Here is a 21,406-nt window from a genome sequence, read left to right on the forward strand (position 1 = left end):
GCTATGTACTCCTCTTTGTCCTTGCGACATTGTCTTTGGACTTCCCTCGACAGCTTCCTATAGGCATGGTCTGCATCAGCCTTGCGCTTCACATCTTTCCTGCGTTGAATTGAATCCCATGAGTGATCAGTAATCCATGGTTTGCGCTTTGTGTTGTTTGGTGGTGTATGTTTTTTTGCTGTCTCAACCATTATGCTCTTCAAGTATTCCCAACGTTTTTCAGGATCGCTCTCTACCTGATCTAGGCAGAGTTTACTTTCTATGTCCAGCCTAAAATCCTGGACTTTTGATGGTTGCGGTATCATGGTCTTTCTTATTAGTTTCCGAGACACTATTTTAAAACGAAGCCTGAAATCGAGAACTAAAAGTTGGTGATCTGTTCCGCAGTCCGCTCCAGGGTAGGCTCTGCAGTTTGTGGCCGACGATCTCCATCGTTGTTTGATCAGAATGTAGTCAATCTGGTTTTTGGTTCGACCATCTGGGCTCCGCCACGTGAATTGTCTTCGAGGGTGGTGTTTAAAGAGAGTGTTAGTAATTGCAAGGTTCTGTTGTATGCAAAACTCCAAGAGGCGATCTCCTCTCTCATTTCTCTGGCCCAGTCCAAACTTACCCACAGCGCGCTCGACTTCTGAAGATTTTCCGACCTTGGCATTGAAATCGCCTAAGATGAACAATAGGTCACGGTTTGGAATATCGGTAAGAACCTCCTCAAGACGACCGTAGAACGCCTCTATCTCCACCTCCGAGGATGTCGATGTTGGTGCATAGATTTGTACAAAATGCGCTATTGTTGTGGTGGTTTGTATCTTGACATGTATTATTCTGTCATCTCCTGCACGGTATCCAATCACAGAGTTATTCAGCTTTGGAGGCACAATTATTGCGACACCATTCGAGCTCGTATTTTCTGGACCCGAAAAGTAGACGGTGTTTCCCTCGGCGGTTCTGAAATGTCCACTATTCCGCCAATGTGTTTCCGACAGTCCCAGAATATCAAGATTATAAGTTCTCATCTCTCTCTCGACGATCTGTAGCTTCCCAGAATGTTGGACCAGACCTCGGATGTTCCATGTCCCAATTTTCCTTTTCTTTCGGAGATTTATATTTGTGTTGGTTCCAGTAACATAATTTCTGCAAGGTACCTGATTCCTCACACCTTTGCAGCCGGTAGCATATTTCACACCATCCGACCCGGAATCAGTATGGCGCCGAGTGCGAGTCGGATCGCAGCACGAACTATCAATCTATCTATCCATCTTTGACTTTCATTATGGAGGAGAGAATTCTCTTGGGAATGTAGTGCAGTGGTTTCCCGTTGCCTTCTGCACCGCAGTACCCAGCCGTTTTTAGAATACGTCCATTGCGCCTGGAGAAATCCGTTCTGAAGCCGGTAATGATGGATACTGCTGCCCTCCATCATATCTTGGTTATAAACCCCAAGACAAGGTTGCCACTTCCGCTAGTTCCACCGTGCCGATGTCTCCCATCTCCGCCATCACAACCGTTGTGGACTTCGCCAGTTTCCCTTGGCATGGGACCCTTACAGGTACTAGTTTTCCGGGTCAGAAAACTCCTGGAATCTGCGGTGGGCAGGGATTGATTCATTTTCCCTGATAGGACTGCCCAAAGGGTTCCTACCCGCTACCCGCACATACACACATACACGAGATATATTTACATTATTACAAAAGAAACAAGAGTTCCTCATACACATGGCTACAAAGAGCATATTCAGTCGGTACAAAATTAAAAAAACAATACTTGTTTATCACAGACTATCAGTACCATAACACTCACATAATCAAAATATATTGCCAAATGAAATCTTGAAATCAATTAGATTCAACTCGGTTTGACAAGAATATTTTCAATATCTACAAAAATGTAAAAAAGAAAATAGTTTTATCGGCGATATAATATGCAACCTTTGTCAAAAATATTCTTGTGTTGTTTTGGAATGGACGACGCGAAGATATGCAGTTATTTCAAATCGAAATAAACTGAGGGCAAGTCGGAAATTTTCATCTCATCTTCATGTAGCTATCTCTTCTGGCCTCTTCTTTAGCGCCCAATTCTTCGTCATATTCGAGGCAGCCGATGCCGTCGAGACGCTCCAGATCGATCCAACCCCTCCATCTGACGCAGACGCCGTTCATTATTAAGGAGGATTTGATGTGAACTTTTCCAGGTTCTCTATCGAAATCACATTGTTTATCTTTCTTGTTATATTCTTGAGTTGGTGGTGTGAAAGCTAATTGGATAGACATTCCGTTGGTGATGAAAGAAACTTCAGTGCGACCTTCATGAAGTTCACGTTGAAATTTGCTCTGTCTTTCTTCCTTTCCCCTTTCTCGACATCCTGTGTATCTGACCTCACTCTCTCTATAGGTGACAATAAATCGATCATCATGAAGTTTCCGCCATCGCGCAAAATTTCTCTGGCAGTAGAGCATTGCATAACGAAGCGGGATAGATTGAGTTCATCAACCGATGTTACGTTACGACCAAGTTCTAGTGGATCTTGAACGCAAATTCTCATACTTATAAAACCATTTCAACAAATTTCTACACGTGTAACTTGCCAAAGTAGAAAACATATCTTTATCACAGCCATTCCGAAAGAACTCCACTTCTACACAAGACAGTGTTGTATTGGAAGTGATCATAACAGAACATCTAAACTCAGGTTCATCAGAACAAGAACTGCAAGACTCAACGCATGAATTGTTCCATAGATCTTCTTCCGAATCAATTGTGCACACTTTCAATTTCTCTTCGATTATCTCCATATCAACATCTTGACTCCGCCATGGTTGACGCTTCGAAGAAACTGTGTAGGAGTGATTATTTCTGAAATGTCCTTCCGACTCTATTTTCAATCCAAGAATTCTCTGGAAAACCAAGGTACAGAAGTTTATTGTTCGTGTGAACCAGATATCCCTTAGATCGAAGGTTGATACCAAGGCGTCTTTTGCCTTGAGAAGTTGATTGTGGTGTTGAACACTGCTAGTTGTCATGTATAAATATACATCGAAGTACTCCTTCAACTCTTGTATAGGTGACAATAAATCGATCATCATGAAGTTTCCGCCATCGCGCAAAATTTCTCTGGCAGTAGAGCATTGCATAACGAAGCGGGATAGATTGAGTTCATCAACCGATGTTACGTTACGACCAAGTTCTAGTGGATCTTGAACGCAAATTGGGCGTTTGGTAGTAAACTGTTTCAACTCTTTCAATTGTCTAGTATGGCGGTGGAAACGTTTCTGGCAAAGATTATGATCCTCTAAAAAGACTTGGAAAATTGGTTTTCCAAAATAAGGAAAAATGACATATGAATCTTATGTACAGAGTCCTTTTATTGAATGATCATTCTTCTTTAGGAGAAGGTTCTTTCGGGTCATCACTATTCGTTTTTAACTCTGTTCTGGGGGACTCTGGAAGAGGCTCTTCTTTGGGCTCATGGATCACAATTTTGTCAGGGAGAGGGTTTTTAGGTCCAATTTTGCCTGTGGCATCGTGAGGCAACATTATTTTTATCTTGATACCAACGACCAATCGTACAGGAAGTCCTCATAATAACTAAAGAAACCGAAAAGAAGGCTGAACATTGATTTTGAGTGTATTTCTTTTATTTTATCAGATGTTTGTGGGAACTGTATTTTCTTGTAATTCATAAACACTGGGGAAGGAATGTTCGTGCTGAAGGTAGAAAATGAACATCATCGTCAAAGAATACTTGGAAAAACCTCGCTCTTTACAAGTCAATTCGTGTAGTTGAGCCCAGTATTTTATCACTAGCATCACGGATCTCAACTTGTTGTCTACTGATAAATAATTTTTTATCAACTGGTCATTTTCAACTCCACTCAAAAAGCTGAAATTCATATCACACTTCAACCCTGTTTCTTTATGTACACACTTGACAATGGGTATTCTGGGTTGGCTCAAGTTCACCACATTATCGAATAATACACTCTCCGACAAAGCTGCAGCAACCCTATACGTACATTTTCTTGCCTTACATGGTCTTTTTTCGAAATAGATATTCATGTCCAAATCGCTAGAGTGTAACTGTAAACCAGAAACTCGTGATCCCGTAGGGCGAATGGTAAAACTATCGACGAATACTTCTGACAAAACACTGGCCAAATCTTTCTCAATCAAGTTGTAAATCGTTTGCATAGATTGCTCATCAGGAGATATAGTTTTAACCACTTGTTCTATCTGATCCTCAATGTCGGGAATATAACTCAATTTTTCCATTAATTCCACATTTCTCAGTTGGTCTTCTACGAGTCGATCTGAAAAATAAGCATGTATAATATTTTGATAAGAAATGTTCAATATGCACACAATGGACTAGTTTTAATTTTTTTGTTAAGGATTAATTCTAAAAATTTAAGTGAATGAAACAAAAATGTGGAAGAATCATTGAAATATTTCTAGAAATGAAAAAGTTATGGGACTTTGAAGTTGCGCTTGAAAGAATAATTTCATAGTCTAGTGTGAAATGAGAATTAAAAGATGTGAACATAACATATTACATTCGTTTTCAACAAGTCTCCCTTACGGAACATAAAAAAATAAGCAAATATAGAATATTTCTGTACAAACAATTAATATTTATTGATGAGCATAACACGAGATCATAACAACGTTACATCCTTACATTTCTTTCAACAGATAAAATATCTGATGGACTACAGGTATCTTCTTAAACTCTGCTACGCATCAACAAGCTCTAGATTTTGTCGATCCTTCTTCTCGTCGCTAATGTACCCAAGACGGCGTCGTAACCGCCGTCACAGAGGCGGAGTAAGGTGGTGGGCCGTTCGCTTGACCTGTTGGTAACACTGTCTGATGGCTTTCAGGGGCTAAGGCCACTCCTTGGGGCTAGTTCTGGAAGTTGAAGTCCAAGCTGCCGTCCATGTTCAACTCATGCTTTATGAGCTCTTCCACGTTGCAATCAAAACTGCCATGGAGCTCCATGATGCTCAGGTCATCTAACTGATTCTGGTTCAGGGCTCCCATCAGTTGGCCCATCATGGTAGATGCGATGCCGGTATGTGTTGGTTGAGGTGTCAGAGGTGGACTAGGAGAGGGCGGCCTAGGTAGCATGTTTCTGTTGAGCATATATTGGCTGCCTAAGGGGTCTGGAGAGGGTTCTGAGTGGGGGTAGGAGGGCGACATTCCAGTGGGTGACATCCGCTCCACTTTGATCGACATACACACGCAGTTTTGTGTCCTGTGGATGGGACACTGCATGATTCCATAGGGTGATGCGGCATGTAGGGTCCTTCCTGGGAAGTTGTCGAAGGGGGCTGTGTACGGAGGTGGCGGGGGTGGCTGTTGTGTTGGTGTATGTCCGTTCAGGTATCCCATGTAGTCCGAGTCTAATTTCATTCCTTGTTGCAAGTTGCCAGCCAACGTGTCGGGAGAGTAGTTGCCAGCCAATTCAGGACTGTAGTTGCTGTTGTACCTGGGGGACTCCCATTCAGGTTCCAACTCAGCCACAGACGGTATTGGAGACAGTCTCCCGCACGATGATGTGTTGGAAGATGCTCTTGGTCTGAAGTCGGGGCTTTGTTGAAAGCCACCATGAATTGGCGAATCTGGAAATTTATCTAAACCTTCAGAAATCGACGAACTAGGGCTAGGTGTAGTGTCATGCAACACGCCTCCGTTTTTGAGCATCTCAACCTTCTTTTTCACTCTTCCTCTCCTTTTTTCAAACTTACTGGTCTCCATCGAGGCAGCTCTCCTCCTGACCGATTTTCCTGGTTTAGCATCAGGATTGATCATCCACCAAGACGATTTACCAGTACCTTCATTTTGCACCCTCATGAACCTGTTGTGCAGACTGAGGTTGTGGCGAATGGAGTTCTTCCATCCTGCTGAGCTATTGCTGTCACCCTTGTCCTTGAAGTAAGGTACATTCTGCACCATCCACTCGTAGATTTGAGACAAAGTTAACCTTTTATCTGGTGATGAGGTGATTGCTTGGGTTATGAGGTCTGCACTTACACGAGGCGACTGGTATTCGCAGAGTGCCTACGAATTCATTGGTGTACAATCACTTGTGCCGTTCGTGTCGTGTTTTGTTCGTTACACGATGGCTGAAATAAAAAAAAATCCTACAAATATTGTATTGTGCCTATGTGTGCAAGCACGACAATTAAAAACCCCGATAAATTGTTTTTTCATGTACCAAATGACATGAATCAAAGGAGGAAGTGGTGCAAATTAATGAGGCGTGACTTAATGGGACCTAAACTACTTCATATGTGTGTGAAGATCATTTTGATATAAGTACCTATCAGTACTAGCTGTCTATTTCTGATAATAAAAATACTAAGGTGTAGGTTGGTTTGAAATGAGTTATTGAGTAAAAATAACTTTATCCTTTCACGAAGCCTTCTTCCATTATGGTGACATAAAAACAAAACTCGAGTAAAAACTACACTGTACAACTACAAACGGCGCGAGAGCCTTGGCGCGGCTAAGTATTTAAACGTAATGTATGGTGTAGCGATCACAGGCAAGTGGCGTGACGTCACAGACGAGTCGGAGACCAAAGACGTTCCGCGGTAAAATACGTAAATTTAAATAATCTATTTCTCAGTCAATTATTGATGGATTTTCAAAATTGTTTTCACTGATTTATCAGTTTTGCTCTATATTTTAATTCTATCTTATCAAATATAGTATTATCAACATCACTAAACTAGTCCATTCAGCTTACTATTTACTATTTTATGTAGGATATAATTGATTCTTCAAACTCAAAAGATTCAATGTATATGGTGTAATAGACGATTTATTAACAAATCTAATTGAAATAAGTTACGGATTTTTTTAGGTTTTTAATTCTACACGTTCAAAAAATACGAGACCTTCTGGGTATTCTACCGCAAATAGTGAAAACAATGAATACTAATGGCAAATATAATGATACACTAAGAATAGAAACCTGTTTTCTCTCATCATTATCAATTTAAAGAAACAAATTGATCAAGATATTCTGACCTCAATACATCAGTATTGTCAAGACGTTCAGGGAAGGCTATAAAACGCTGGTGAGGCAAAGAGCTTATGTTTAACAGTTCGCAAATTTTTCTACTTACAAAAAGGAATCAGAGGCGTTGAAGTTCTCGTATTAGCCCAAAGTTTATGAGAAGGCTTCATCTGCCAGTTTGCCACTCCTTTTTGGCTTTAGTTTATTTTATATTTTGTTTTACCAACGTTTTTTTGGAGTATTCCACAGTATCAAACATGTGGGTACACTATATTGAGCTCCTGAAATCGCTATGATTTAGGTATAAAACAAGATAATGGGAATATTAAGAAATTTAATTCGCAATACTGGTTGGATACTCTAGACCTCATAAATCAATTTCATTAAAATCAATGAATACTCCAAATTGAATAATAAATAATAGAGAAAAGTAAGAAATATATTATCTTATGATATATTATAATAATGACATGGGCGCCCGCAGGGGGGGGCCAGAGGGGGCCATGGCCCCCCCTGAGATTTTGATTGCCTCATTTTTCAGCACAGCACCCTCAATATTACTTTCTCAATCCAAAGGGCATGGAAAAAAGGAAAGTAATGTATTCTCAACAATTTTCCGGATTTCAGTGACAATCATGGACGCCTTATCGTTTTTCAATAATTTTCATTTTGCCCCCCCTGAGAAAAATTTCTGCGGGCGCCCATGAGAAAGAATCATATTGATTAATATCGAAGGATATGACTTTTATCCCCAATTTTTTCTTGTTTATTCTGATTGTGTTTTATCGAAAACGTTCAACTTGTTCTTATATTATTGTAAATAGCGAACTAAATGGCTGGGTAAATATTTGATACGGAAAGATAATGCAAAGCACATGCAATAATAAGCTCGTCCCATAGCTTTTGTTGCTTGGCGTAAGCTTTTGTTTGTTGAAACAGATGTACCTTACGCGATAAGATAAGAAAAGTAATATCGCATGTTTCAATCTATCCAATATCCCTAATGAACGATATGAGAAAATTTGACGTTTTCCGAGGGGTTCCCTGTAGGATAAAAATAGACTTCCGCGAAGACAGAACTTCAAATTTGTAATCTCTATTAATATTATTCTTAAGTTTCTTATCTCTGTTATGTAGTACGAATAATTTTCATGAAATTCAACACAATAAAAACAAAGAAAACTCACCTGAAGTTGGAGAATCACTTAACCAACTGGGCAGTGTTATTTTTGTTGAATTTGATGTCTGGGAAGTACATTTTGAGGACTGACGAGCTTGGGTACCTCACCCAAAAGAACATCAGTTTAGCTTTCCTGAGATGCATCGGGGTCAATGTAGACGAGTGCTCTGGACTTAAGGACATATTCGGCTAAAGTAGGAAGAAATAAAATAAAAATAAAAGCCTGGAAATGACAGTGGAACAAAAATAATTTTCCTGATACATAATTGATGTAAGATCACGGAAACCACATGTTTTCTCCCATAACCCTCGTGTTCAATTATTAAGATATCAACTTGAAAAATGAGTTTGGTATTAAAAAATTCAAACAGTAATGCGCTACATCTCCATCTAACCTTACAATAAGGAAAGTTGAAGACCGATAAATAATTGATTTGATCGTGAAATACGTTATTTTCTTTTCTTGATATCCCGGCAAACAGGATTAGCTCTGAATTATAGGGATTCCCATAGAATTACGGAGATTTTATACCCCAACTGATACCTTATTCAATTACTTAACCTTCCAATGCAAGAATTATATCTGATTGAAGTCTTAGAGCTTCTCCCGCCCCTAATAGTTCGAACGAATAAAATCGAAACTTTAACAGTGGCGAATTTTCCCCATAAAAAAATCAAATTACGTACATGTTGAGAACTAAGATTTTTACTAAAATCTTTGCATAAAAAGGATATAGTAGGCTTCATTCCATCGTAGGATATGTCTCCTGAGTTGCAGTCAGAGTTTCTATCACCATTGTCCATATTTACTATTCCGTATTTACTTTCCATATTGACTGCTCTCATATGAGAATAATCAGGACTACCACCGTGCTGAGCAGCAGCTAGGAGGGCAGGATGTAGTAACGTTGGGGGATGGTGAATTGGGGGTGACTCTCTTTCCATTTTGTGCATTCTTGGCGGTGACGACGATGCCTGAAAACGAGGAAAAATATGAATTAAAATTGCCTATCATCAAATTGAATATTCCATCAGATATAAATCTATGGATATAAATAATGCCACTTGTCATTAGTAATTTCCTGTACACTCAATGATCTGTAGCAATAATAATAACAGAAATAATCTGAACTGTTAATGGTAGAGGAAATAACAAAGGACGAGTGTAATAAAGGATGAGCTTAATTGTTCCATAATGAGAATATGTGTAAAAATACATTAAAAACTATTTTTGGAATAATAGAATATTTTCGACTAACCTGCATCGCCATATGGTGCCCATGGCTAGGTCCATGGAAGAAAGGGCTGTAGGGTGAGAAAACCTGAGATTCGTGAAGTCCTGGATTTGGGATGGCCACAGAAGTTGGCAGCGACACTGGCAGCATCGGAGGCGGTTGGTGGTGATGGGGATATGGCGGCGGTCTTGGAGACGTGCACTGGCTGTGTTCCATGGAAGCCGGAGACATTCCCATACCTTCCTGGCCGCCCAAGATTCTGCTGACTGTCCTCGGTGTTATCCGGGTATCCGTGACTTTATGTCGCTTCTTCTTGTGGGTCACCACCAGGCTGAGGGCTTCATTTTGCTCTGGGTTCTCCTGCTTGCAGAAGGGGTGGTTCATTCCAAATAACGGGGCCTGGTTTATTTACAAAAATTCCCTTTTGCTTCGGTTTCTCATAACCTCCTTCTTTATTTTTTTAATGTTTCGATTCTTGGCTTCCTCTTGTGCCTCAATATTACTTTGCCTGTATTTTTCTAGTCTTTCTTTGGTTTTTTGTTTTTCCTTTTCCTTATCATGATTCTTGGCTTCCTCTTGTGCCTCAATATTACTTTGCCTGTATTTTTCTAGTCTTTCTTTGGATTTTTGTTTTTCCTTTTCCTTATCATGATTATAAACCGTCTTGATCATCTTCATCATGTTCATTACCTTTTGTTCCTTAGGCTCCATTATTGATTATTGATTATTGGTTGATGCCGGGAGGTTTCGGAGGCTGAAATGTAGGAGGTCGCAGGTGAAGTTCTGATGGTTTTGGAATGATATGGTTGTTCATGTGCACTATAGGCTGACAACCATTGCCATTTACCATTTGAGGTCCTGAGGATGTCGGAATTTGTGGCGGCGGAGCTTGAGGTCGTTCCGCCACTTTGGTCCTTGGAGATTTGCGGTCTAACAATTGCGAGGCCATCATCAGGTCCTTGTTCAACTGTTCTGCTGCGTTGGCTGCATCTTGCTGCTTACACCTTCGCTGATGTACAAACCTGGACAGGATGGAATCGATCAAGCTCGACAGTGATGCTGTGATTTCTGTTTTTAGTACGTCTGCTAATCCTTCATCATCTCATCTCATCATCATCATTTAATGCGTTTACGTCAATTCCCCGTTTAACCAACAGTTCTGCTACTTGCAGATAAGGTCTAGATGAGAAATCCTTATGAGCTAATCGGTGTAGGAGATTCTGATCTTGCCAATCTTTGGTGTCGATATTGCACTCTATATCTAAAAGAGCACTGATCAGATGTATCTTCTCAGGTCTTTCGATGGCAGAAGCAAAAAAAATAATATCTTTTAAAATATAGGGTCCGTGGTATTGCATTTCCCGCTTTATGAGCTGATTCAAACATCTTACTGTATTTGAAATGAGCAATGTGGAATCTGGCCTGGCTCTAAAAACACGATCGATCAAAAGTAATATAATTTCAGTCATGCAGTAACTTTTATCGTCGACTATATAACTAAATGCAATTATGATTTTATCAGCATCTCCTGAATATGCAGCCCTGTAAATTTCTTCATCTTCTTCTGTACAATTTTTCCATTTTTCAATTGAACTAGGATCTCGACTCGTTTCAAAATTTTCTGGTTTCTAAAAATCACACAAATGATCATTAATCTTTTGTTTTTGGTAACGAATCAATTAAGAAAAATAATATACTCATAAAAACTATATTTTAAAACTTGATCTTCTCGAAAGTAATTCTACAAAACAACGGCCTCTAAAAAATAATTTTGCTTGAAGCCTCGCCTCTGGTTTAAGTATTGAAATCTTTGTGTCAAGGATTTAACTTTGACTCTCATAATCATGGGCGCCCGCAGGGGGGGGGGCAGAGGGGGCCATGGCCCCCCCTGAGATTTTGATTGCCTCATTTTTCAGCACAGCACCCTCAATATTACTTTCTCAATCCAAAGGGCATGGAAAAAAGGAAAGTAATGTATTCTCAACAATTTTCCGGATTTCAGTGACAATCATGGACGCCTTATCGTTTTTCAATAATTTTCATTTTGCCCCCCCTGAGAAAAATTTCTGCGGGCGCCCATGAATAATGAGTATATTTAATAATAATAAGTATTTAAAGTATATGAAGTGTCGACAACGATAAGTACATTTGACCGATATCCGATTATTGTCTGAGATTGGTAGTCCTTGACGTTCGAGATACTTATAGCATTTTTTGCACGATAGAAACACTTTTCACTTTAAATAAAAAAAATTTTCAAAAAATTCAAATAGTCATTCGTGGCTCTAATGTTAATGCTGTGAAGAAATATAAAATAGAAGCCGTTGTCTTGAAAGTTAATAGATTGTAGATTGTCAAAGTGACAATTATAATTAACTGAATTCAGTCATAATACAAAAATTAGCGATAACAAATCTTCTGTAGAAAAATAAATCCAAAAAGCCTGGGAATTTTGCTGTTCTGCAGTTATTCCCGAGAAATCAAAACTTCGTAAAGAGGGTAGATACAAGACTTTCACTCCCGATCTAGTAACAAACGGGGTTACTAATAAAAGTCGTTCTATCGTGCAAAAAATAAATTCAACGACAATTGAAAACGATTAAAAATGTTATGTGAACACTACACTAACGCCTGGTTTCTGAAGCGATGATCAGCGCGAACTTATTAGTTGTCAAATTTAATGTCAACTGTCAAATGAGATTCGCTCAGCATTATCATACCTAGTTGTCAAATTTAATGTCAACTGTCAAATGATATTCGCTAAGCAATATCATACGTTGCGCATAACATGACATGACATTTTGAAGTTGACACTAGGTTTGACGTATTTGTTCGATCAACCTTTCAGCAACCGCGTTAATGTCGATTTGTTGGTGAGTGAAATAAAAGAAAGAAAAATAAAATAATGTGTCAATTTAAAATATACAATACAATGTTGAACTAATAGAAAAATGTACTACAAATTCTACAATCTAAATATCTTAATATACAAAATCATTTACAATACAAAGTACTGAATGTTTTACCTGAAGTATTCTTGATCTGCTCTAGGATTTCCAGGTCTTTTTCATCAAACGGCTCGGTCATCTTGTATCTAAAACTGCTAAGTTCCCTTGTGTGCGTTCTTCACGGAGAAACGATCTAAATAAGCAGCAAGGGTGTGAACCAGATATCCCTTAGATCGAAGGTTGATACTAAGGCGTCTTTTGCCTTGAGAAGTTGATTGTGGTGTTGAACACTGCTAGTTGTCATGTATAAATATACATCGAAGTACTCCTTCAACTCTTGTATAGGTGACAATAAATCGATCATCATGAAGTTTCCGCCATCGCGCAAAATTTCTCTGGCAGTAGAGCATTGCATAACGAAGCGGGATAGATTGAGTTCATCAACCGATGTTACGTTACGACCAAACCGGTATTTTGCAGACAGTAGATGGATGGAAATTGTGGTGATGGTTGCAATTTCTTGATTGCACAAATATCGGAGAATCAGAAAGACACTCCGCGTAAACTTCACCATTCACATAGTACAGATGCACCCCTTTGCCTATATGTCGCCTAGTGTTCTCAATAGTAGAGTTCTAAGAGGAACAGGTGGTTCACCGGTTATTATACACAAAGATGTATAAACAACAACGTCGTATGCAAGCTAATTTAGACTGGCGTCACCGCACAAGCAAGCCATACATATATGGCCATATTTCGAACGATTTGTAACTGTCATAAGATCACAGTCGGGTTCATAACACTACAACGATTTACTGAGATCAGCAAAGGCGATACAGACTGCTCCTGTGTACTCGCACTGCTTATCTTAAATTAATAATACTGACGGAGCAGACTCGTACTCATCAATCACGTGGCAAGGGAGAGTTTATTCATCAGACCACGAAGACGGGGAATTCGGCTTGCACCACCCGTCTGTGTCGAGATACCGTGATTACAATTTCACTTAGCGAACCAGGTCATCAGGGGAGATCCGTTAAGCTACATGTCTTCCCTCTTATCTCGAAGAAGCCTCGTTCCTACCTAAATTGGATCGTTGTGTTTCTTTTTACATCAGTCGTTTGGAAGCCCGTATGAAAATTACAAGTACGCACATTTTTAAATCCGATTTTTCAAGCACGAACAAATAAATACCGATTTAATTATTTTATTAGTCACTAAACTACTCGACGGGAAGGCACTGTTCGATTCAAATCAATTAAAGTCCTAGTAGAAAACCCTGTGTACAAAAGTCCCTTGGTCCGTACTCTCAACTGCAAGCAACCAGTGCCGGAAGCACCAGTTTAAGCCATTCTCACACTTCCGTACCGTCCTCTCCTTCGTCCTCGAAGAGTGGTCCGGTTGGGGTTTTCTTCTTGGGCTTCGGCGGTGGTCTTGGTGGTATCTTGGAGGGTTTCTGCTCGCTTGGAGGGAACACAGACAAAGAGTTCCTCCTATCCGGACTCTGGAAAGCCTCGGCGTTAGCTCTTGCCCAGTTGGTCCTAGAGGGCGACAGCTTCTGGTTCAGGTTCCTAGGAAGCGTGGCCGAGACTGTAGGTGGTGCTTCGTTCTCAGCTATAGGGTCGCAACTGGAAGGACTCAGTGCTAGTTTGTTCATCAAACTACCAGTAGCTGTCGTACGTCGTCCCAAGTTATCGTAAAGAGGTTCAGCAACCTCTGGAGGCTCGCTGCTCCAACTTTGCTGTCTGGGGCGCCTTGGGATGGTGACGTAGCCCTGTCTGGGAACAAAGGGGGCTGACACAGGGGTGAAGGGTGAGTGAGACCTTGAGTGGGGCAGCGTTCGATAGATGTGGTCGTAGAAGGGGCTGTGAAGAGGTGATTGAGGTCCGTGCAGGGCTGGCAAACGGGATGTATCTGCAACGGTGGATGCTGAGCTGCCAGCTGGTGATACCTGTGATGCTCTGTGTGGAAATGGTGGGAGCAGATCTGGCGGGTAGGGCAGTCGCATGTCCATCATGTCCGTTCTCCTCGATTGTATATCGAAGTCGAGCGAACGTGATTCGTCGTCTCCAACTGTAAGGAAAAATGAAGAATGAGTAAATTGAGTATGAAGGATTTTTTCTTTTTTCAAAAAGAAAATACGTGTATAATAACACAAAGCTTATAATTCAAGTAGATAAAATGAACCAATTTAGTTAAGCAGTTATAAAGTGAAACTTCTTCAGCAAATTCTGCCGTTTGTTTGAAATTCACATTATCTCGGTGTTGTGTAAAATCGGTTATTTTTTCAATTTCGGAATTACTCAGAGTAAAGTACTTTTCATCACCCCTGACGATGACTTTGTTATTTGCAAAATGAATGTGCGTTAAAGCACGGCAAAATCTCGATATTCCAGTACAATAATTTGGCATGTATTTTGAAATTTTTTTCTATTACGGTAGTTTTATGAAACCCACTTTTCAGAAGATTTAGGCTTGGCAAACCTTCCTCTCATTCTGCTATTGCACAATCCTTTATAATTAAATAACTCTTCCTTTCAAAGCTCACTCGACAATAAGCCTAGAAATGACGTTATAAAACTACTATTTCTCCTTGATTCAGTGAAATAAATGAACTAACGATCTCAATGAACTAGAAATGAAACTTGCATCGAAGATGATCTTGAATATACTTAATATAATATATATTAATATACTCAAATTGAAGGTTAGTAAAGAATATGATGTTTGCATGTAATTATTACAATTTCAGTAAAATATTGAAATATTACCTATATCCAGTTTCAACTCGAAAAGACGTATTTGAGCCTTTCGCTTGAAGAATTAATTAAATAAATGCTATCCGTTTTCTCGTATCACAGTTATTACTTCCTCCTCACGTATTTCATTCACAAAGAGAGTAAAAAGCAATTAAAGAGAAAATCAACCAAAAAATTGGGTTAGATAACCTAACTAATTTAGTATACTAGGTGAACAGAGTAGGGATGCAAAATAAATTTTTAGGGGTGAACGCAAGGTAGGATGATCTTTTGTTTCTCCTATAATCTAATCTAGAATACTAGGTAGGTGAGTAAACTGGGAACTGGATTTACAGTACCACACTTCCTGCAGTTCTAACTGCACCCAAGACTTTCTGAATTCAATGAGGAATAAATTAATTAGAGGAGTGAAAATACTCACTGTAGACACTGTCGCTGTCCAGAAGATTTCTCTTAGCGTCACTAACTTCGGTCCCACCACTGCTCATGCTCATAGGTGTGGGCATCACGAATCTGGGGGGTTTGACAACCGGATTGACATCCGTGATGAGCGACTTCTCCAAATCTGGCTGTCCGTGCAGGTTTATGTACTCACTGGATGACTCGTTATCGCCACCCTTCCTGTCAGTCCCGTTCCTAGGGCTCTCCTTCCTGCATCGACACAGCAGGAGCGAGATCAGCATCAGCAGGAAGACCGCTGCTAGTAAAGCTGCGACAACTATTAGATAGTAACCTTCAAATGGTTTCATTATGTTGGCAACACCGGCAGTGTGGGTGAGCTCGCTGGAGATGAGTAGAGTTACGTTGTGTTCGTCTGTGCCTCCGGGGTTTTTGGCTAAACATTTGTACTCTCCCCTGTCTCTGTAGTTCACGTTGACTATGGTGAGGTTGTTCCAGGTGAAATTACCCTCGATGTTTTTGGCTAGGAAGTATCTTTGCGTGGATTGTCTAGGGTCTCTAGCTATGATCCTGCCATTTATGACCCAGTCCACGTCTGGCAAAGGTTGTCCAGTCACTTTACACGTTAAGGAAACGTTGGTGGTTGAAACTTCCAATGTGGTCATCCCCTGAGGCTCTAGAATGGTTGGTGCACAAGCGAACACGTCTGATCCAGACCACAACCTATCCCTGAGCCTTGGTGGTTCTGCACAACTCGTAGGGGTGGTTATCCAATTCTCCCTCAACGTTTTCCTCCTAAACTGCTCCAAGTGGCAGTCGCAAACCCAGGGGTTACCCTCCATGTTCAAACTGTTCAACTTTTCCAAGTTCTTGGTGAAGTCGTTGACCACGCTTTTCAACCTGTTGTTGCCTAGGTTAATGTGTTGAAGAGCAGGCAGCTTCTCGAAGACCGTCTGGCCCATCCAGCTGATCTGATTGTCGTTCAGGACTATCTTCTGTAGATGCGTCATGTTGTAAAATAGGCCACTCTCGAGTCTCGTCAATTTGTTGAAACTAAGATTCAGTATTCTCATTTTGAGATTGTCCTTGAAAGTTTCCTTATCGATGTTCTTTAGGTTGTTTTTCGATAGATCTAGCTCGATGAGCAGACATACGCCTTCAAAAGCGGTTTTGTCGATGGATTCTAAGCTACAGTTTTGGAATCGTAGTTTATGTACATCTCTAATTTTGTTCTTGAAAAAAACTTTGGGCCCCAACTCGTAGATAGGGTTGAGGGAAAAGTCCATTTCACGTATCTGCGTACTGAGATCTGTTGGTATAGCGCTTAGGTTTATATCTGTACAATCTGCTACTTTCTTTCCGCTTGACCAGACGCACTTGCATTTGTTGCATTTTCTGGTCCAGTCTATTTCTTGAGATAGGCATGTTGAGGCTGCCAGAAGAAATAAGGACACAACTGCTAGCTTCGCCATTGTTATCACCATTGTTCACCCATCTGAAACGAAGGAAAGAAAATTAAAGTGTCGGAATAATCTGTAGATGAATATTTTGCACAAAGGTTTTTATTTTCTTTGACAATGGTATTTTCATTTAATATTCAGCATTTTGATTTTTCACACTTAATGGTTTCTGAGAGTTTTTGAGCACTCGTTCACCGAATAGATTTCCTCTATTAATTGCATACACAGATTACAGATAATATAGATAGAACACTCGCCTTCTCCCACTCGAAATTAAGTTTTAGTTCAGGAACCGGTTGATTGGCACCGCTGTGGGCGCTGTTCACAGATTACAGATACTAATCTGTAGTGCTGTTAGCCATTTTTTTCTTTTGGTTTGCTGTCATTTTCATTTCAAAATAGAAGCTGAAACAGGACGTTGTCTGTTGAAGTAAGTACAATTGCCGTACCTCGTATAAATTAATTCCAAGATAGAAATATACTTCCAAATTTCAAGGTAAGTGCTTCCATCAAACAAGTTTCAATATAATAAATAATGCATAGTTTATTATATCAGAATGCCGAAAATAAAGAAATTTTGTGTACCTGGATGTACCGATGAGACAAGTGTAAGACATCATTTCCCTTAGAGGAATTTGGATATTTTCGATAACTGGCTCCAAATTATCCCACCAAAAAATTGGCAAGAATTAAGTCGGGAAAAAATTTATTGTCGAGAATTGGGGGACATGGATTTTATTCAGGTACGGCAGTACATATATGGAAAGTTGACAAAACCTGGGTAGTGTGTATCATTTTCATTTAGGCATTCTTTGAATAACCTTTTTTATATTATTCCGCGAATTTGTGAAAAGAAAAACATTTCCTTCTATTTAAAATATTTCTCAATGAAAAATTTAGAATTCAAAATTTTAAACTGTAATGAACACAGATGGGGGGAAAAGTATGTGAAACAATTATAAGGTGTGCCTTGCCCTGGTGGTGCAAGCAGGTAAATTAAATTATGAATGGTACCGACACAAAATTTTTTAAATTCCTTCAAACTTCCCCTTGTGAAGAATTTGTAGATCCCATCAAATTGAAGGCGAAAAGAATCTTTGATACAAAGAGAAAAAAAAATATTTAATGATTCATATCAATTTATTTGTTTATGTTAATTATTTGTTGGTGATACTTATTTATTGTTAATTCATTCATACAAATGTATATTGTTTAATTGTTATATATTATTGTTGAAACTAATTTATTCATTTATTGTTGTTTATTTTTCTATACATATATTGTTTATCTTTTGTTGATTTATTCATTTTTAATTAGGTACTGCTAATTCAATATATTTTTTTTCCAACTAACGACTTTTATTTCCACAAAATTCAATATCATCACATATGGTCCCAGTTATTTATAAAAAAATTAAAATGGTCTTTGGATATCGCAGCACTAAACTCCATTTGAATTGCTCAATATCTGGTACTGAACAATTCAAATCGAGTTTGGTGCTGCGATAACCAAAGACCATTTGAATTCAAATTCAAAACAAGTAAAGGAAAACCACTCATTTCAAACTTCCTGCGTTTGTAGAGTTTGTTCGAGAACCAGACGCCAGGGGGAGCTATGTTTAAAATAATTCGCTGAAGGAGTGGAGTGTCAGGTCTATGGTATTTGTAATCTGTGATTGCATATTTGATTGAAATGAAGATTTGCACTTATATGTAATGAAACAGTTTTAAGCTACGTTCGAAATTTCATGTCGACTGCATAACCAGAACCATAGAAAATTCGAGAATGTCGTTTAAAAAGCTAGCAAATATTGCCGAGATCTCCGAACCGTCGGAAATGAAATTTTTAATCATGACATGAAATAACAATTTGAAGCTGATCACATCATCAGCACTATAGGAAATTCAAAAAGAATTTTGGAAAATGATGCCCAATATTTCCCTGACAACATATACGGTAGAACTGAGATTTTGTGTGTATACAGGGTGTTAGTGAATAAGTGCGACAAATTTCAGGGGGGTGATTCTGCCTGAAAACATGTTGGCAGTTCGCTATATAACTTTTGTTCACAAATGCCTAATATTCCCATATGTTGAAGTTTTTAAGAATTGACTAGTTAATTATTGCTCTGAAACTGATTTTTACTTTGAAATATCTGGCATACCTTTTCTTCTCTTGAGAACAATAAATGAATAGTCAGATTTTAAAAACACTGAATTTTGTCCCACTTATTCACTAATATATGTATATGGAATAACCATTTCAAACTTTCGAAAATTTTGTATTGATAGCGTCATCAGGATCATATAAAATTCAAGCAGAATATAAAAAACCTAATATTTCAGTGACAACAGATCCGAACGAGTTGTATATTGGAATAACAGTTCCAAGCTTCGTTAAAACATGAAAAAGTTCAAGCACAACAAAAAAAACTTATATGAAGCCGGGAGCTTTTGAGCGACAGTCTACGAAACTATAAATTTCCTAGAATCGAGACCAATACTATTCAGTTACCGATAGAAATGCACCGAGCAAAGAGAACATCAAAACCCATTGTTGAACGCAAAGAAAAATTCTACCTATTCTTTTATTTGAGCAACATAACGTGCCTCTTCCAATCAACTGAAAGGTAACACACATAGACCATTATGCCGAAAGCACGCACGTGAACTTTTGCATCGAAATTCGCATTCAAACAGTAGGACGACATTGTTTTCGGAGATTTTCAAACTCCAACCCAGTGTTCCATTCACCGAACTCTCATATTCATTCCAGAGTTCGACTCCTCGAAACAATGCCGAACATACAATTAAAAATACATCAAACGGAGTATGTAAATTAAAACAAAACAATCTGGTACATTATAGAGGATTATTATGGAAAATATGCCGGTTGTGATCTACGTAACAGATACCCGGACGAAAGGAGAGAAAGGCTGGAAATAAAGGAGAATGAATATTCAAAGGATGTTGTTCATAACATCGGAATCCGTCCTGAGTACAAATTTCAGCGGTATATTTCTGGATGTAGAAGCGGGGTAGGTCTGCTGATTGGTTTTCGAAGTTGTTGGCAAAGTTTTGGAGCATTTGCGCAATAATCTCTGTACCTCCTCGTACAACTGGGGGATGCGGATGCAAATCAGATCATCCGAGTTGAAATATTTGAAAGGTTATGGAAAACTGAGACGACGGATCAGGTCTTCAAACTTCTTTCAGGATGTCAAGATTCAATACTACTTCTCGTTTTTTTATTATTATTATTATTTTTATTATTATAATTTCAATTAGAGTAGAGGTACAAACCTATAATACTCAATCTAAACAAAAAAAAAGCATACATGCACGTGTGAAGTGAATAACTGAAGAGAATTAAAATTGCTACATCCTTAAGATAAATTTCTGAAACAAAAGACAGAAGAATACCCAATTACAGGCGATCATAAATTATTCTCTATAACGTGTGAAGTTTTAAAAGGTGCTGATGCTATTTCTGCAAATCATATTGCTAAGAATATGTCAACCAAGGAAAGATTCCATCGTATCTTGGGTCATGTTAACTTCTGAGATCTGAATATAATGTGTCGTGATAAGTATTTAGATGATTTGCCAGACCATTTAGATAATAATTTCATAAGCTGTAAAATTTGCCTAGAAAGTAAGATGTCAAACAAGGAATATGCTTCTGAACGTAGAAGAGCTAGATACTGCGGTGAAATAGTGCATTCTGATGTGAAGTATTTGGATGTAGATGGGTTTAATGGAGAAAAGTATTTCGTTACTTTTATTGAAGATTACTCGAGAATTGCAAGAGCCTATCCAATTGAGAACAAGTCTGAAGTATACGATAAATTTGTTGAATATTTCAATATTCTTAAAAACTATGCTGAAGGTCCTTTATGTGAATTTAGATGCGATAACGGAAAAGAATTTTTGAATAAAGAGTTTTATAATTTGGCTAAAAATGAAGGTTTTCGAATTTTTCCTTGCATTGCATATAACCAGTTGAATGGAGTTGCAGAGAGATATAACAGGACAATAATGGACAGAGTAAGATGTCTCAGAAAAGAATCTAAATTAGACCGCAAATATTGGCCAGAATTTGTCTTGGCCGCATGTTTTGTAGGTAATAGGTTGAGAAATAGTTCTACTTTCGAATCGAAAACCCCTTTTGAAATCTTTTTCGGTAGAAAACCAAGTGCAAAAAATTTGAAAATTTATGGTATGTGAGAATTCCTGACGAAAAAAGAAAAACATCTGACGACAAAGCAGTTGAAGGAATTTTGATTGGGTATACTGATTTAGGTTACAGAGTCTTGATAAACGGTAAAATTGAATTAGCTAGAAATGTTCAAGTTGTAGAGCCCGGTACTGATTTTATTCAAATAAGTGATGATGAGGAAAATGATGA

General features: G+C 38.8%; 4 protein-coding genes and 1 pseudogene across 4 annotated transcripts; all 5 read right to left on the minus strand.

Moving 5' to 3' along the window:
- Positions 1-2,021: 2,021 nt before the first annotated feature.
- LOC123685340 (protein big brother-like) lies at positions 2,022-2,453 on the minus strand. Its single transcript, XM_045624999.1, has one exon. The coding sequence runs from the start codon at positions 2,451-2,453 to the stop codon at positions 2,022-2,024; it is 432 nt and encodes a 143-aa protein (XP_045480955.1).
- Positions 2,454-3,639: 1,186 nt separating this feature from the next.
- LOC123685341 (poly(A) RNA polymerase, mitochondrial-like) lies at positions 3,640-4,266 on the minus strand. The gene has a single exon (XM_045625000.1). It carries the CDS (start codon positions 4,264-4,266, stop codon positions 3,640-3,642), a length of 627 nt encoding a protein of 208 aa, XP_045480956.1.
- A 250-nt stretch (positions 4,267-4,516) lies between these two features.
- LOC123683911 lies at positions 4,517-6,042 on the minus strand (annotated as a pseudogene).
- Positions 6,043-8,216: 2,174 nt separating this feature from the next.
- LOC123683905 (homeobox protein prospero-like) lies at positions 8,217-11,345 on the minus strand. Its single transcript, XM_045622911.1, has 4 exons — positions 10,164-11,345; positions 9,458-9,835; positions 8,886-9,173; positions 8,217-8,387 (listed from the first exon to the last, which is right to left on the minus strand). The coding sequence occupies exons 1-4, from the start codon at positions 10,383-10,385 to the stop codon at positions 8,220-8,222; spliced, it is 1,056 nt and encodes a 351-aa protein (XP_045478867.1). The 5' UTR covers positions 10,386-11,345; the 3' UTR covers positions 8,217-8,219.
- Positions 11,346-13,498: 2,153 nt separating this feature from the next.
- Positions 13,499-17,054, minus strand: LOC123683900 (leucine-rich repeat-containing protein 24-like). The gene is made up of 2 exons (XM_045622905.1): positions 15,562-17,054; positions 13,499-14,454 (listed from the first exon to the last, which is right to left on the minus strand). The coding sequence occupies exons 1-2, from the start codon at positions 17,021-17,023 to the stop codon at positions 13,736-13,738; spliced, it is 2,181 nt and encodes a 726-aa protein (XP_045478861.1). The 5' UTR covers positions 17,024-17,054; the 3' UTR covers positions 13,499-13,735.
- Positions 17,055-21,406: the final 4,352 nt, after the last annotated feature.

This window comes from Harmonia axyridis, chromosome 7, assembly GCF_914767665.1.
Source record: "Harmonia axyridis chromosome 7, icHarAxyr1.1, whole genome shotgun sequence".
NCBI classification, from domain to species: domain Eukaryota; kingdom Metazoa; phylum Arthropoda; class Insecta; order Coleoptera; family Coccinellidae; genus Harmonia; species Harmonia axyridis.

What these genes read in the sequence shown, in the direction of transcription:
- LOC123685340 (XM_045624999.1), bottom strand. Translation starts at nt 2,453, where the DNA reads ATGCTCTACTGCCAGAGAAATTTTGCGCGATGGCGGAAACTTCATGAT.
- LOC123685341 (XM_045625000.1), bottom strand. Translation starts at nt 4,266, where the DNA reads ATGGAAAAATTGAGTTATATTCCCGACATTGAGGATCAGATAGAACAA.
- LOC123683900 (XM_045622905.1), bottom strand. Translation starts at nt 17,023, where the DNA reads ATGGTGATAACAATGGCGAAGCTAGCAGTTGTGTCCTTATTTCTTCTG. An exon ending in GGACAGCGACAGTGTCTACA is followed by an intron (nt 14,455 to 15,561) that starts GTGAGTATTTTC and finishes TTTTCCTTACAG; the next exon opens with TTGGAGACGACGAATCACGT.
- LOC123683905 (XM_045622911.1), bottom strand. Translation starts at nt 10,385, where the DNA reads ATGATGGCCTCGCAATTGTTAGACCGCAAATCTCCAAGGACCAAAGTG. An exon ending in CGAAACCTCCCGGCATCAAC is followed by an intron (nt 9,836 to 10,163) that starts CAATAATCAATA and finishes TTGTAAATAAAC; the next exon opens with CAGGCCCCGTTATTTGGAAT. An exon ending in GGCACCATATGGCGATGCAG is followed by an intron (nt 9,174 to 9,457) that starts GTTAGTCGAAAA and finishes CCTCGTTTTCAG; the next exon opens with GCATCGTCGTCACCGCCAAG.